The sequence below is a fragment of the Dama dama genome, chromosome 4 (assembly GCF_033118175.1).
Source record: "Dama dama isolate Ldn47 chromosome 4, ASM3311817v1, whole genome shotgun sequence".
Classification (NCBI taxonomy): Eukaryota; Metazoa; Chordata; class Mammalia; order Artiodactyla; family Cervidae; genus Dama; species Dama dama.
In genome coordinates this window covers 8929121-8942809 of record NC_083684.1, presented here as the reverse complement: position 1 = coordinate 8942809, position 13689 = coordinate 8929121, and the positions used below count along the sequence as shown (strand labels likewise).

At 58.7% G+C, this 13689-nt stretch overlaps 2 protein-coding genes across 2 annotated transcripts; both read right to left on the bottom strand.

Annotated features, from left to right (window-relative positions):
• On the bottom strand, positions 1-3939 carry LOC133052488 (chymotrypsinogen B-like). The gene is made up of 7 exons (XM_061137414.1): positions 3888-3939; positions 2784-2887; positions 2618-2697; positions 2153-2231; positions 1598-1778; positions 585-718; positions 1-162 (listed from the first exon to the last, which is right to left on the bottom strand). Exons 1-7 carry the CDS (start codon positions 3937-3939, stop codon positions 1-3), a joined length of 792 nt encoding a protein of 263 aa, XP_060993397.1.
• Positions 3940-4484: 545 nt separating this feature from the next.
• LOC133049905 (chymotrypsinogen A) lies at positions 4485-7699 on the bottom strand. The gene is made up of 7 exons (XM_061133947.1): positions 7648-7699; positions 6813-6916; positions 6602-6681; positions 5981-6059; positions 5523-5703; positions 5246-5379; positions 4485-4646 (listed from the first exon to the last, which is right to left on the bottom strand). The coding sequence occupies exons 1-7, from the start codon at positions 7697-7699 to the stop codon at positions 4485-4487; spliced, it is 792 nt and encodes a 263-aa protein (XP_060989930.1).
• Between the last annotated feature and the right edge of the window lie 5990 nt (positions 7700-13689).

The following is a 13689-nucleotide window of genomic DNA, read 5'->3' as shown; positions in this document are numbered from 1 at the left end:
TCAGTTGGCCTCCAGAACTTCAAGAATCCAGGGAATGAACTTGGTGACCCGGGCATACACACCAGGTAAGAATGGGCTACACCGGCTGCTGCCCCAGGACACAATGCCCGCCAGGGTCCAGGCTCCATCCTTCTGGCAGACCAGGGGACCGCCAGAGTCGCCCTGCAGGAGGTAGACAGGACTGTCCAAGCCAGAAAGAAGGTGCCAGGCCCCGGTGTGCCTGGACCTGGCCGAGCCCAGGGGGTGCAGACCAAGGGCACTCGGACCTACTCAAAGGGCAGCCCCTGCTCTGCCCCCAACTCCTGGGGGGCCTGGGGCAAGGGCTGGTCCTCTCAGCCTCCCGTCACCTATAAAACAGCCTGAAATGTCCGCTTTGTGAGCATGGTGTGAGATTAAACACCCCTGGAAGCCTCACACCACACCTGGTCAGGGCCAGCTCTCACCAGGGGCCTCTGATAGCTCTGGTCCACGCCTTCACTGGGACACTGAAGTGAAGTGAGGGTAAGGAGGTCGTGGCAGAGAGGACAGCCCTCCTGGCCTGACCAGGGGGAGCCAGTGAAGGTGGGCAGGGTAGCAGGCCGTACCATGCAAGAGGAGATACCGCTGGCCCCCGCGCAGATCATCACGTCGGTGATCTTGCTGCCCCAGAACTCTTGGCAGTCAGCATTAGAGAGGATGGGCAGGGTGGCCTGCTGCAGCTTGTCAGGGGTATCGAAGGCTGGAAGGACAGAGGGCATGGGGTCAGGGGCCCAGGGAGAGGAGACCTGCGCCCGCCGGAACCCTGCCCTCCTGCTGCACGGGCCAACTCCATCAGGACGGTCGTGGGTGCTGAGCGCCACCTTCCCAGAGTCTGGGAGGCGGTCCCTCTCGGTTCCACGCCAGGCAGTGCGGTTCTGCACTCGCAGCACAGTTGGTCAAGCAAGCCCTGCCTGCTGGCCCTTCTCCCCAGTCCTCCTCTGCCTGGGGGCGCTGGGGGGACCCACGAGGGAGCACCTCCCTGTTCTGTCCTTTCCTGGTTGCTCGCGGCCTGTTAAAGGACCAGCAGGACGCGAGGAAGAGCCTGAGGCGGCTGGGGTCAGGGAGGGAGGGGCAACCTGGGTGCTCGGGCCTGACTTCAGGGGTGCTGGGCACACCCACCTGTCCCAGTCTACCTCCATGCAGATTAGAGGGGGCAACACAGGTGCTGGAACTTAGGTGTTTCTTCAACTGGTCAGGTATATATTGTTAAACTTCATTTTTAATTTTGCTTGATAGGTTTTTAATTAAGAGGGTTAAGTGGACTTCCCTGGCTCAGACGGTAAAGCGTCTGCCTACAATGTAGGAGACCCGGGTTCAATCCCTGGGTCTGGAAGATCATCTCGAGAAGGCAATGGCAACCCACTCCAGTACTCTTGCCTGGAAAACCACATGGACAGAGAAGCCTGGTGGGCTACAGTCGATGGGGTCGCAAAGAGTCGGACACGACTGAGCGACTTCACTTTCACTTTCTTTAGGTAAAGAAAGGGAAGGTTGATTGTTGCGATTTCCGATTGTGCTCAGGACTTAGCTGAAAGCACAGAAGGAGTCTGGGCCCTGAGCAGTTCTCACGGACACTCACCGTTGTACCGGGTCTTGCCCCAGCCGGTGACGGTGCACAGGGAGCCCGCGGGGAAGCTGGCGTCGGCGCTGGGCAGGCAGACGGGGGCCACGGCTGCAGAGAGGCGGGCGGGCGCCGCCAGCTTCAGCAGGGCCACGTCGTTGCGCACGGCGCGCAGGTCCCACTGCGGGTGTTCGAAGACCTGCGCGGAACGGCGGGGACTGGGCAGGCCGCAGGGGCGGGGGCAAGGGGGGCGCAGGCGTGCAGTTGGGAGGTGGGGGTGCAAAGGGTGTTGAGGGAACACAGATGAGGCCGAACAGACCAAATTGGCGGGGGAGGGGGGAGTGGCATGTGACATTTTGCATTTTCCTACAATGAGCAAAACAACCTTGAGTGTTTGTAAAGGAGCTGTGTTTGGGAAGGAGAAGAACAGAAAGTCAGCCTAGAGAGGTGCCAGCGGGGTGAAGCGGAGCCGCTGGTCAGGGTCCTCAGTCCATGACCCCCCCCCAGCGCCCCCCTCCTCCCCGCCCCAGCTCTCCCCCCCACCTCCCTGCGCTGCCCGCCCACCGTGAGTACCTCCGCGACTCTAAGCACCTGGCCGTCCTCCTCCTCGGAGCCCTGGTCGGACACCCCGGCCACCACCAGGTGACCCTGCCTAGAAAGGAAGCCACAGACAGAGCTCAGGCTCACGGCCACCCCCGCAGAGGCCTGGGCACTGTGCCAGGCCGGCGAGCCCACCTGGGCCCCATCATGCGGGGACCCCGGGGCACCCCTGTTCTCCCTGGGCCTCGGTTTCTCTGCCTGTACTGTGAAGGCGGAGGCCCAGACCCGCTGTCCTGGACCAAGCTGGGGTCTGGGGGCCAGGGTGCTGGCAGGGGTGGAGGGTGGCTTTTCCTGGAGACTGTTCTGCCTGCAGGTGGGGAACAAGAGCAGCCGCCCCCAGCCCCTTGCCCCCCTCAGCAGCCCCGTGCCCACTCCCTGAGCCTGCTTGGGGCTGGGAGGTGAAGGTGGTCCCTTTGAGCAGGTGAGGTGGGGCCTCACCTGACCCCGCAGTGGGCGGCAGTGACCACCCAGTCCTCATTGATGAGGGAGCCTCCGCAGAAGTGGAACCCGGACCTGGTCTAGGGAGGGGTTGGGAGAGAGTCAGCCTTGCCTCTCCCGCCTCAGCTCCCCCCGTCTAACCTGCTCCTCCTCAGCCCCCCCTCACCTGCAGGGACACCTGCCAGGGCCAGGAGCCGGGCACGGCGTCCTCTCCGTTGACAATCCTGGAGAGGCCGCTCAGCACAGGGTCGATGGCGGGGACCCCGCAGCCTGAGGGGCAGAGACGGGGCGCTGGTCTGTAGATGGTGCCTCAAGGGGGATCAGGGTGCAGACGTGGCTCTTCCAGGCCTCCGTGGCACCCTGGCACCCAGAGCTTTGTCTGCTGCAAGAAATTTAGCCCCCTCCTGGCTAGCTGACAGCTGCCCTTAGACATTCTTGTGGACGGTCCCTGAAGCGGAGGGTCTCTGCAATTAGGGCCCAGGCCCGGGCTGCTATGTGCCTTGAGGGGAGTGTCAGTCCCCTCTGAGTCCAGGATCCTTTCCCAGAGGCTAGGAGGTCCTGGGTGCTCTCATGGCCTCTGAGTCTTCAGGGGGAGCAGATTTGCGTGAGAGTATTACCCTATACTTTGGCCACCTGATGCGAAGAACTGACTCATTGGCAAAGACCCTGATGCTGGAAAAGATTGAAGGCGGGAGGAGAAGGAGGCAGCAGAGGATGAGATGGTTGGATGGCATCACTGACTCAATGGACATGAGTTTGAGCAAATTCTGGGAGATGGTGAAGGACAGGGAAGCCTGGTGTGCTGCAATCCATGGGGTCGCAAAGAATCCGACACGACTGAGCGACTGAACAATTACCATAGGTGGGGTGACACCAACCCAGGAGTGTGTCCAAACCCAGAGGGTGGAGGGGCCGGGCAAGATGGATGGACCTGGGGAACATTCCTGAGGCAGAGTTCACATGGCTCAGTGGCACGTTTGGAGGGCAGAGGAGCCCAGACCACCCCAAGGCTTCTGAGCGAATGGAGGAGACCAAGTCAGGAGCCCAAGGGACCTCCAGGTGGCAGGAGGGCCCCAGGCCCAGCGGAGGAGTGGGGAGCCGGGTGTAGGTGCCCAAGGAGGGTCGGAGGGGCACCTGGAGGGGTGGGTGGCAGGGGTGGTTCAAGGTACGAGGACTTGGACCCTCCCGTCCCCTGCTTCTGGGGCTGGGGGCCAGGGCAGGGGTGAGGCTTGACCTGGGGCTGCCAGGCCTCCCTGAGCCCTGCACTTACCGAAGCTGCTGCCAAAGAGGAAGAAGCCAAGGACAACCCAGAGAAGGGCCATGGTGTGCGGCTCAGCAGGGGAGATGGGGTCTGCCTGAGGGACCCCCAATATATTGCCCTGGCCCACCAATCACAGCCTGCCTCACCATCCCCTCCTTATCAGAAGACCTTGGGCTGAGAAGCACCTGACTGCAGCGCGGGCTTGGGAAAGAGACAGCCCTTGGGGGCCGCTCCTGGGAAGGTTTCCTGGAGTCACAAGTGTGTGGGGCCAGCACCAGACTCCACCCCCAGGTGCCCCCTCCCCAGGGCAGGCCTTGAGCACAAGGAGCCAAGGGTCGACGGAGAGGACCCCGCAGGGGGAGGCGGGAGGCCAAGGTCCTCCCTCATCTGTGTGCACCCCTTCTGGCCACTCGTGGGAGGTACACCAACGAGGAGCCCTCCTGGACACCCCCCACCACCTGGTTCAGTGAAGGTCCAAGTTCAGGAGAAGAACAAACTCCCAGAAACCCCAGCACAGGACACAGACACCATCAACATGTCTTCCACCAGTTTATTGGGGCTACGTAGGAGCAAGGTTGGCAGGGAGGCCAGCGTGAGGCTGGGGGCTCAGTTGGCGGCCAGGGTCTGCTGCACCCAGTTGACGAGAGCGGTGACGCGGGCATACACGCCAGGGGTGGATGTGGAGCACGTGCTGCTGCCCCAGGACACGATGCCCACCAGGGTCCAGGCTCCGTTCTTCTTGCAGACCAGGGGGCCACCAGAGTCGCCCTGCAGGACAGGGAGGAGGGGGCTTGGAGCTGGCAGCCCAGAGACTCGTGAACGTTGTTCCCAGCGCCCAGTCCCAGACTGGACAGCCAGTGGAAGGTCAGCATGTGCATATTAGAGGGGTTGTGAAAGAAACTTCAGCAGCTCCTGTGGTTTGTGCCCCTGGAAGCCTGGGTCACCCCTGGGGTCCTATAACAGAGGCTCAGTAGAGCAGGTTTGATTGACAGGAGGAAAGTACAGCGTGGTGCTGGCCACAGGGCCACCGGGAGAGGGGAAGGTCTGCCAACCCCTTCAGGAGCCTTTAGGGCCGCCATGCTCTGCTGCTCAGGCTGTGCACTGCACGAGGTCAAGAGGTGCCACTGCTCAGACGCGGACATCAAGGGCATCTTGTGACATGGCAGCTCTGAGAGCAGAGGCCCCGCTCTAGTGCCCCTCTGCTGAGGCCACTGGGGGTTCTCCGGGAGCCTGTCTTCCCAGCTACTCTGGCAGGAATGCTCCGGAAGAGAATGGCAGGCCCTGAAAGAGGGCTGCCTACGGCTTCCATTTCCTCCCTCTTTGCCCAAGCCCTTGGCCTGAACCCTCCTGGGGCTGGGGGGCCCTACCATGCAAGAGGAGACACCGCTGGCGCCCGCACAGATCATGGCGTTGGTGATCTTAGTGCCCCAGTATTTCTTGCAGCTGGTATTGGACAGGAGGGGCAGGGACGCCTGCTGCAGCCGGTCAGGGGTGTTGGCATCTGGAAGGGCAGGGTGGGTGGTCAGCGACTGTGCTCCCCGCCTCCCAGCCAACCCGCCCGTGGTGGCCCATGGCCACCCCTCACTCACTGGTGGATCGGGTCAGGCCCCAGCCCGTGGTGGCCCGTGGCCACCCCTCACTCACTGGTGGATCGGGTCAGGCCCCAGCCCGTGGTGGCGCACATCGTCCCAGCGGCGAAGTTGTCGCTGGAGCTGGGCAGGCACACGGCGGACACGGTCTGGGAGAAGCTCGCCGCCGTCGACAGCTTCAGCAGGGTGATGTCGTTGTTGATGGTTAACGAGTTGTAGTTCGAGTTCTTGAAAACCTGTGTGTGGGGGGTGGTGGGGGGAGGGAGACAAACAGCCGCCTTTGGGGTCTGGGGAGAAGCCAGGAACTGCAGCCCAGGCTCAAGGTGCAGACCTTCCCTTCCTGGAGCCTCACACACCTGGCCTTCTGCTTTGCTCCATCGTGATGGGGTATCGGGGTTGGGGTATCGGGGTGACCGAGGGGACTGGAGTGTCTGGGACTTCATGTGGGTGGCCACTCCCAAGGGACCGCCCTAACTGGGGTCACACCTGGACGACCCCGTAGGGCCACCATACCTTGGCAATCTTCAGCTTCTGGATGCTCTCAGAGCTTGAGCCCTGGTCAAACTCCCCAGCCACGACAACATCGGAGGTTCTGCAGAGAGCCAAAGAAAAGAGAGGTTCCCGCTGGAGGCTGGTAGGTGGGGCGTGGAGTGCGCATGTGCGTCGGGGCACAAACACGTGCGAGAGTTTGCGTGTCTTTGTGCGCGTGCTCACAGGGGTGTGGTGTGGGTCGGAGCTTGAAGCTCGGAATCCACTGTGCGGTCCCGCCTGTCGCAAGTTTTCCCCGCGACCCCGGGAGACCGGCAGGTCCTGGATTTGCTGCACATCTCAATATTAGAACCTGGGAGGCGGGTGGCCCGACGTGGCTGCCGCGGCTCAGGCTGCTGAGAATGCAGGGCGGCCTCGGGGCAGGCAGGTAAGAACCTCGGGGTTGGGGCTCGAAGCCTGCTGGGGGCCCAACTTGGCTAGGGGCAGCCTGCCCTCCGCTCCAGGGGAGACCCTCGCCAGGGAGAGAAGGAGACCCCGGGGGAGGAGAAACAAACAAAAAGAAACTGGGAAATGGCATTAAAGGGCAAGTCCTCAGTGCTGGAAGAAACCACCCCAAAGGGTTTCCTGGGGACCCGGGGCCCTCACGTGACACCGCAGTGGGCAGCGGTGACCACCCAGTTCTCATTGATGAGGGAGCCCCCGCAGAAGTGGAAGCCGGTTCTGTCCTGGAGGAAGATGGGGAGGGTCAGCGCATCCCTCCCAGCGCATCCCTGGACACCAGCAGCACCGACCCAGGCAGCAGCCCCCTGCCCAGCAGACCCGGTGCCTGCCCCCTCGCACACAGAAACCCCCTCACCTGCAGGGACACCTGCCAGGGCCAGGAGCCAGGGACAGCTTCTTCCCCGTTGACGATCCTGGAGAGGCCGCTCAGCACAGGTTGGATGGCGGGGACCCCGCAGCCTGGGGAGGGAGTATGGAGGCATGGAGGCCAAGGTCTCACCCAGGACCCATGGCCCCAGGAATACCCCAGGGACAGCAGAGGCCAGCAGACCGAGTGCAATGTGGTGGCAGCACCAGAGGACAGGCTAGGAGGCTGGGCTCTGTGGGTTTGAACCCAGCCCTATCACACTGCCCAGCTTACTCACTCAGTTTTCCCATCAGCAAAATGGGGATCGTAAGGCAACCTCATAGAGTTGGTATATAATAAAGATGAAAGATGCTTTGACTACTAAGGCAAAGCAGGAACTTACTCTGTGCCCGACACACAGTGAACACAAATTTGAAAGTTTAAAAGGGCTGGTTCAGGGCCTGAAAGAGCTGATGGGGGCCAAGCCACGCCCGCCCACTTGCTCATCATCTGAGGCTGCTTGGGAGCCACTAACTCTTCACAGAACTTTCTGGCCCTCTAGAACCGCTCCCCCTCCTTGCACAGGGCCCACCCTCCTTGCACACCTCCACCCTGGGGACCTCACACTGGATGGTGTGGTCCAGTCTTCCCAGCGTCCTCATTCTAGAGACATGAGGCTCAGAGAGGGAGAGAGACCCGCACAGCACCGTGCATGGCTGAGCTGAGAGCCGGGACCCCGGGAACTGCCCCTAGCTTATCTGGGGGTTGGTGGAGCCAGCATCCCTTCCAACAGTTGGTGGAAGGGGAGACAGCCTTTCTGGCCTCTGCCTGCCCAGGTACTTACCAAAGGCTGTGCCCAGGAGGGCGTAGCAGGAGAGAAGCCAAAGGAAGTTCATGGTGCTGCCTTCAGAGAGGTGTGGGATGCCTGCTGCAGGGTCCCTATTATATCCCTGTGCACCAGGCTGCTATCTGAAGACCTTGAGGTGATAATCCCTTTCCTGAGCATGTGCCCACTGGATAGGATGTGCCAGAGCAGGGCTGGCATCAGGGCCTGGGCTGGCATCAGGGCCTGGGATGGCAGCAGCTGCAACCATGGCCGAGTTTGGGCCAGTGAGAAGGGTAAAGGTGGGCCGAACAAGGTGGCCCTCGACCAGCTAAGGGGAAAGGACAGTCAGGTTTCCTTCTCCAGGCCCTGCTTCTGGAGGGGCCCTTCGAGCAGCAGCCAGGTCTGGGCAGGATTTGAGCCCCAGCTCAGTCTCTCATAGTCTGGAAGACCTTGGGCGAGTAATCGAGTTGGTGTGCAGTGGTTCAGCACCCCATGGGCAGTGTGGTCACGTAGGAGGAGGGGCAGGGACTGCAGCATGGGGAGGCACGGGTGACCGGTGGGCTGAGGATGCGCCCCTCGTCTCGGGATGGCCAAGGCGGCTCACTGAAGGCTCAGTTCAGTGTCAGCGGTGGTCACGTGAGCTGTGTGCCGCATGGTTCAGAGGGCAAGCCACCCACTGCCCGTTCACGTGGAGCCCGGCCCCCCCAACCAGGCATCGTGCCCTTAGAATTGAGCACATGGCATCGAAAGGCAGGACTGGGCTCAGGGCCAGCCAGGGGGCCCCTGCTGTTGTCCCGGCAAGAGCTGGTGGAGGCTGCACCAGGAGGAAAAGCAGGAGGCAAGGAGGCCTACTTCCGGTGGGCAGTAGGACCCTTTCCCAGCAACTGGGAAACTGGGGGGTGAGAAATTTGAAGGTGAGGCCATCAGGCACAGGGCAAGCACCCCAAAACACATGGGTAAAATGGTATCTCATGGCTATTTTTCATTTCCATTGCACTGATGACTCTAGTGTGGTGGTTCACAGGTTTTGGCACAAAACAGCTGTGGGGGCCTTGGGCAAGTTACTCAGCCTCTCTGATCCCTTTTGTAAGTATTAATATGTAAGATGGGGATGCTTAGAGTACAGGTCCTACTTCATGAAAAGGCCTGGCCCATCTGGTACTTTTCCTTTTTGACTACCTGTGGGGCGCTCTGTGCTTTCTAAAGGACTGCTATGACAGGAAGGGACGGCCACAATGCATCAGGTGGGAAAGCAGGTTATGAAACAGAATGCAGAGCGTGAGCCCTGTCCATGTGAAACCCACCACCTGTTCAAGTTCATCCATCTTATCAACCAGAGCTTACCAGGCTTCCGCTGGGACAGAATAAACAAAAGAAAGAAACACAAAGTCCTGCCTTAGGAGCCTACGTGGGAAAGGAGTGGGGAACAGTTTAAAAAAAAAAGTAAAAAAAAAAAACACATTACCACCAGCCAAGGGGTTATCATAATCATTGTTGTTATTATTACTAATACCAAAGCAGGAGGCCCCACTCGGAGGGAGACATTAAGCTGTGATCTACCAGTCTGCTAGCTGTTGGGTGGGGCCGGTGTCGAGGCACAGGAGGGCACAGGCCTGGTGGAGCGAGCCGGGATGGCAGCAAGCGCCGGGAGGGCACGAGGCAGGGGAGAGGCCAGGGGCCGCTGGAGGGGGCCCTGGTGAAGCACAAATGCGAGGAGGCAGCCGCCGAGCCTGAGTGGGCTGGGGCGCGGCCGGTGGGAGAGCACGACCGGGGCCGACCCGTGGCCGTGGCCTTGGGAGCCGACAGCCGGCCCGGGCCCCGCGGGCGCCGCGCCCCCTGCACGCGGCCGGCGGCGATCTGGGAAGACGCGCAGCTGCGGGGCGGGGCGGGGCGGGGCGGGGCGGGGCGGGGCGGGCCCTCTGGGGGCGGGGCTAAGGGGGCGGGGAGGGCCGGACGGAGCCCTGGGGGTGGGGCTAAGGGGGCGGGCCGGACCGGGCGGAGCCCTGGGGGTGGGGCTAAGGGGGCGGGCCGGGCCGGACGGAGCCCTGGGGGTGGGGCTAAGGGGGCGGGCCGGGCCGGACGGAGCCCTGGGGGCGGGGCTAAGGGGGCGGGCCGGACCGGACGGAGCCCCTGGGGGCGGGGCTAAGGGCGCGGCGCGGGGCAAGCGGTGCCCTCCCGCGCGCGCCCCTGAGACTGCGCGCTCTGCCCGCCCCCGCCCAGAGAAAGGCCCCCTGAGGGCGGAGTCTTTCTCCACAGCTCCGACTTCTGGTCTCTGGGCGTTTTCCCTCCGGGTGGAACACCCGCCGCCCTCCAGGCCCCGGCCCCAGCGGTGGGCGCCTCCTTACAGGTCGGAGGCCGGGGCCTCTGGACCCCAAGGTTGTCTGGCCAACCCAGTGTACAGTGAAGAGCCTTTTCCTGGGTTCCCTTTGCCGCGAATACTTGTCTGGCCCGTCCCGGTGTCTGGAACCCTGCGTAGACTCCCAGAGCCCAGACAAACGCCCGGGGGGAGGCGGCCGCGGGTGGTCTTCCTGTCAGAAGGCCTTCACTCTGCACCTGTTCGCTCGTTGCCGGACTGTGGCGTCAAGAATGTTCAGGGGGCCGTGCGGGAGTCAGCCCGCGGACAGGTGCCCCTCAGAGACCGTCCCTCAGGAGAGGAGACGGGGCCCGCCCGGGAGCCCGGGTCAGCGGGCGGGGGCCCAGCCGCCTCCTGGGGTCTGGCCCCGCGCGGGGTCGTGTCAGGGCTCGGACTGCGCCTCTGGAACTGTGCCCTCTTCCTCCAAGCGGGACCTCAGAAGGTAGTCTCCTCAGGTTGGGGAGCTCCTCCTCTTGAGGGGGTCAAATCCCAACCCTCTTTACCATCAAAGGTAAGATATATTGAATACAGTTTGCACGTGGTGAAACGCACAGATCCAAAGTGAACAGATAAGTGCTGACATATGTAGATGATAGTGTAACAAACCCCACAGCCAAGATGTAAAATAATATCATTACTCCCCAGAGTTTCCTCGTGCCGATTTCCATCTTCCCCTTCTCTGAGGCAACCAGCAACCACTGTCCCGATGTCTTTCACCATAGATTAGTTTTACCTGTTCTAAAATTTATACACATGAAACCATACAGTATGCTGTCTTTGTGTCTGGATTCTTCCACTCTACCAAATGTCTTCCTGAGTGTATCAGCAGTGTGTTCCTTTGTATTGCTGAGTGGTGTTGCACTTCATAAGTATATAACACTTTAAAAAAAAATCTTTTTGAGGTATAGTTGCTTTACAATATTGTGTAATACTCCACACTTAAAAAAACTTTTTTCTTTTTAATCTTTTGGCCATGCTGCTTGACATGTAGGATCTTAGCTCCCCAACCAGGGATGGAATTCACAACCCCTGCTTTGGCAAGGCAGAATCTTAACCACTGGACCGCCAGGAAAGTCTCATACACCACACTGCATGTACCCATTCTCTTGCTGGGACATTTGCGCTGTTATCCATCTATCATCCCACTTGCTTTTTGCTCCTGGTAATGAAGTGATTCTCAGCCCTAAACACAGGCAGGAAAGAAGTGTAGGTTTCTTTATTTTCCTATTACAGATTGAAATTTGAACTTTGATTTTATTCTACCAGGAGTCTCACTAGAGTCTAACAAAGAGACTTTCTAAAGGTGTAGCGAGGGCTTAGGGAAACCATAAGGAGATGGAGGTGCTTAGGGCTAAGGTCAGTGGGGCTGGAAATGCAAGAATGATTACCTGGCCCCCGGGGAGGGTGACAAGCAAGGAGGAGGCCGCCAATAGGAGCTTGGCCTTTGTAGAAATCAGTAAAGACCACCCAAATGAGGACCAAAAAGATTGTTCATTGAGAGCTTGCTATACCCAGGTAGTCAGGCAGCATCACTTGCATTTGGCAGAGACTCAAAGGCAAGCAGAGGAGAGGAAATGCTTTATAGTGGAGAGCTTCAGATGCACCCGTAGGAGGTGTGGGCACAGGGAAGCTGGAGGAGGGCCAACTAGAATCTGGGCATCCTTTGAGACTGATTAGGAGTACACACTTAGCTTTCTGCGGTTAGTCCTAAATTGGATGCAGGGCCAAAGATTAGGGATTGTGTATCTAGGAGTGGAATTGCTGAGTCACATGGTGGCTCTCTGTTTAATCTTTTGGGACTCTGCCAGACTGTTTTCCACAGGAGCTGCACCATTCCCACCAGTAATGTACAAAGATTCCAGTTTCCACACAGCTTCACCAAAACTTATTTTCCATTTTTAAAATTACAGCTGTGAAGGGGTATCACTTTTTTTTTCACTTTTCAAAATTGTGCTAAAATATGCATAACATGAAATTTACCATCTTAATCATTTTTAAGTGTACAATTCAGAAGGTACAAAGTACAGTCATACTGTTGTGCACCCATCACCACCATCCATTTTCAGAGCTCTTTGTTTTTTTTTAATTGAAGTATTGTTGATGTACAGTATTACATAAGTTACAGGTGTACAATATAGGGATTCATAAATTTTTAATGTTATTTATATTTATAGTTGTTGTTAAATATTAGCTATATTTGTAGTTATTGTTGAATATTGGCTGTGTTCCTCATGTTGTACAATGTGTCCTGTGGCTTTTTTTTTTTTTCCTCCCTGAGGCATGCAGGATCTTAGTTCCCTGACCGTGGTTTGTCCAGGGGTTGACCAGGGATTGAACCCATACTCCCTGCAATGGGAGCACAGAGTCTTAACCACTGGACTGCCAGGGAATTGCCCCCTGTAGCTTATTTTATACATAGTAGTTTGTGTCAACCCACAGCAGCCTCTGGGGGCGGGGGGAACCCAGAGAATAAATACTTGACTCCTCTCTCCTCCCGTCTCTGGCTTTGACCCCACCAGGAAGCCAGAGAACCAGGGACGCTGTCATGCAGTCTCATCCCTGAAGGACAGTCTTGCTGGAGGCCAGCAGGATGGAAAGGGTGGAGAGTAGTTCTGCAGGGAAAACAGAGGACATCCAGGAGCATTCCCACAGTTACTCTGCGTCACTGAAGATGCTTTTCAGGATAAAACACTTGGCTGACAGTAGCTCAACGGCAGAGATCTGCTTTTCTCACACGGCAGAGATCTGGAGGTGTGCAGGTGTAGGCTTTCGCTCAGCACTGGGAGATGGTGTGATTCTGGGTCAGGGTCTTTCCTCTCTGGATCTGAGGATGGCAGCCGAGGCGCCAAGCACCACCTCTGCACGGGAGTCAGTCAAGGATCAGGAAGGGAAGAGCACCTCTGCCTCTGCTGGCTTCTGTTCATCGGAGTCCTCCCCCCCGAAAGCTGGGCTGGGGTGACCTTCCAGGGGAACCCTCCTCGAGGACAAGAAGGGGGAGATGGCTTTAGGCAAGTGGCAAAGGCTGTCATTCCTTGTGACAGGACGGTCACCCTCATCCTAGGGGTGCTCACCTCATGGTCTGGAAAATCTCTATGGGCTAGGGAAGCACCCCCTCCCCTGTGGTGAACACACCCCCACCGCCCCACCCCTGCCAAGGCCTTATCACTCTTGAACTCTACTCAGCCAAGAGTTTACTTTCCCAACAGGCCTCAGGAGCCAGTGACTTCAGGCTGCTTCTGCTTTCCACTCTGGAAAAATCCCAGAGGCAAGGAAATTTCAAATGGCTTTGCTACCTGCTTGGAATGAGTGAAGGAAAAACAAAACAGCAAATGTTAATATTTCCATAAATTACCTTGGCCTGGAATTCAGTATGGATTATTCCTTATGCTCAAAGCCAGGGCTGACTTTCCTGGACTGAACCCAGCCTGTTAAAATATCAAAAGTGGGTCTTCCCTGGTGGTCCGGTGGTTAAGAATCTGCCTGTGAATGCAGAGGACACAGGTTCAATCCCTGGTTGGGGAGCTAAAATCTTACATGCCGTGGGGGCAACTAGAGAAGCATGCGCCCTGCAGTAAAGAGCCCGTGTGCTGCAACGAACATCAGGCACAGCCAAAAATAATAATAATTCTTAAAAAATCAAAAAGCTTCAGACCCAGTTATCAAACAGCTGCTGGCCCCACTCTGTTTGCCCCCTGCAATCTGGCTGC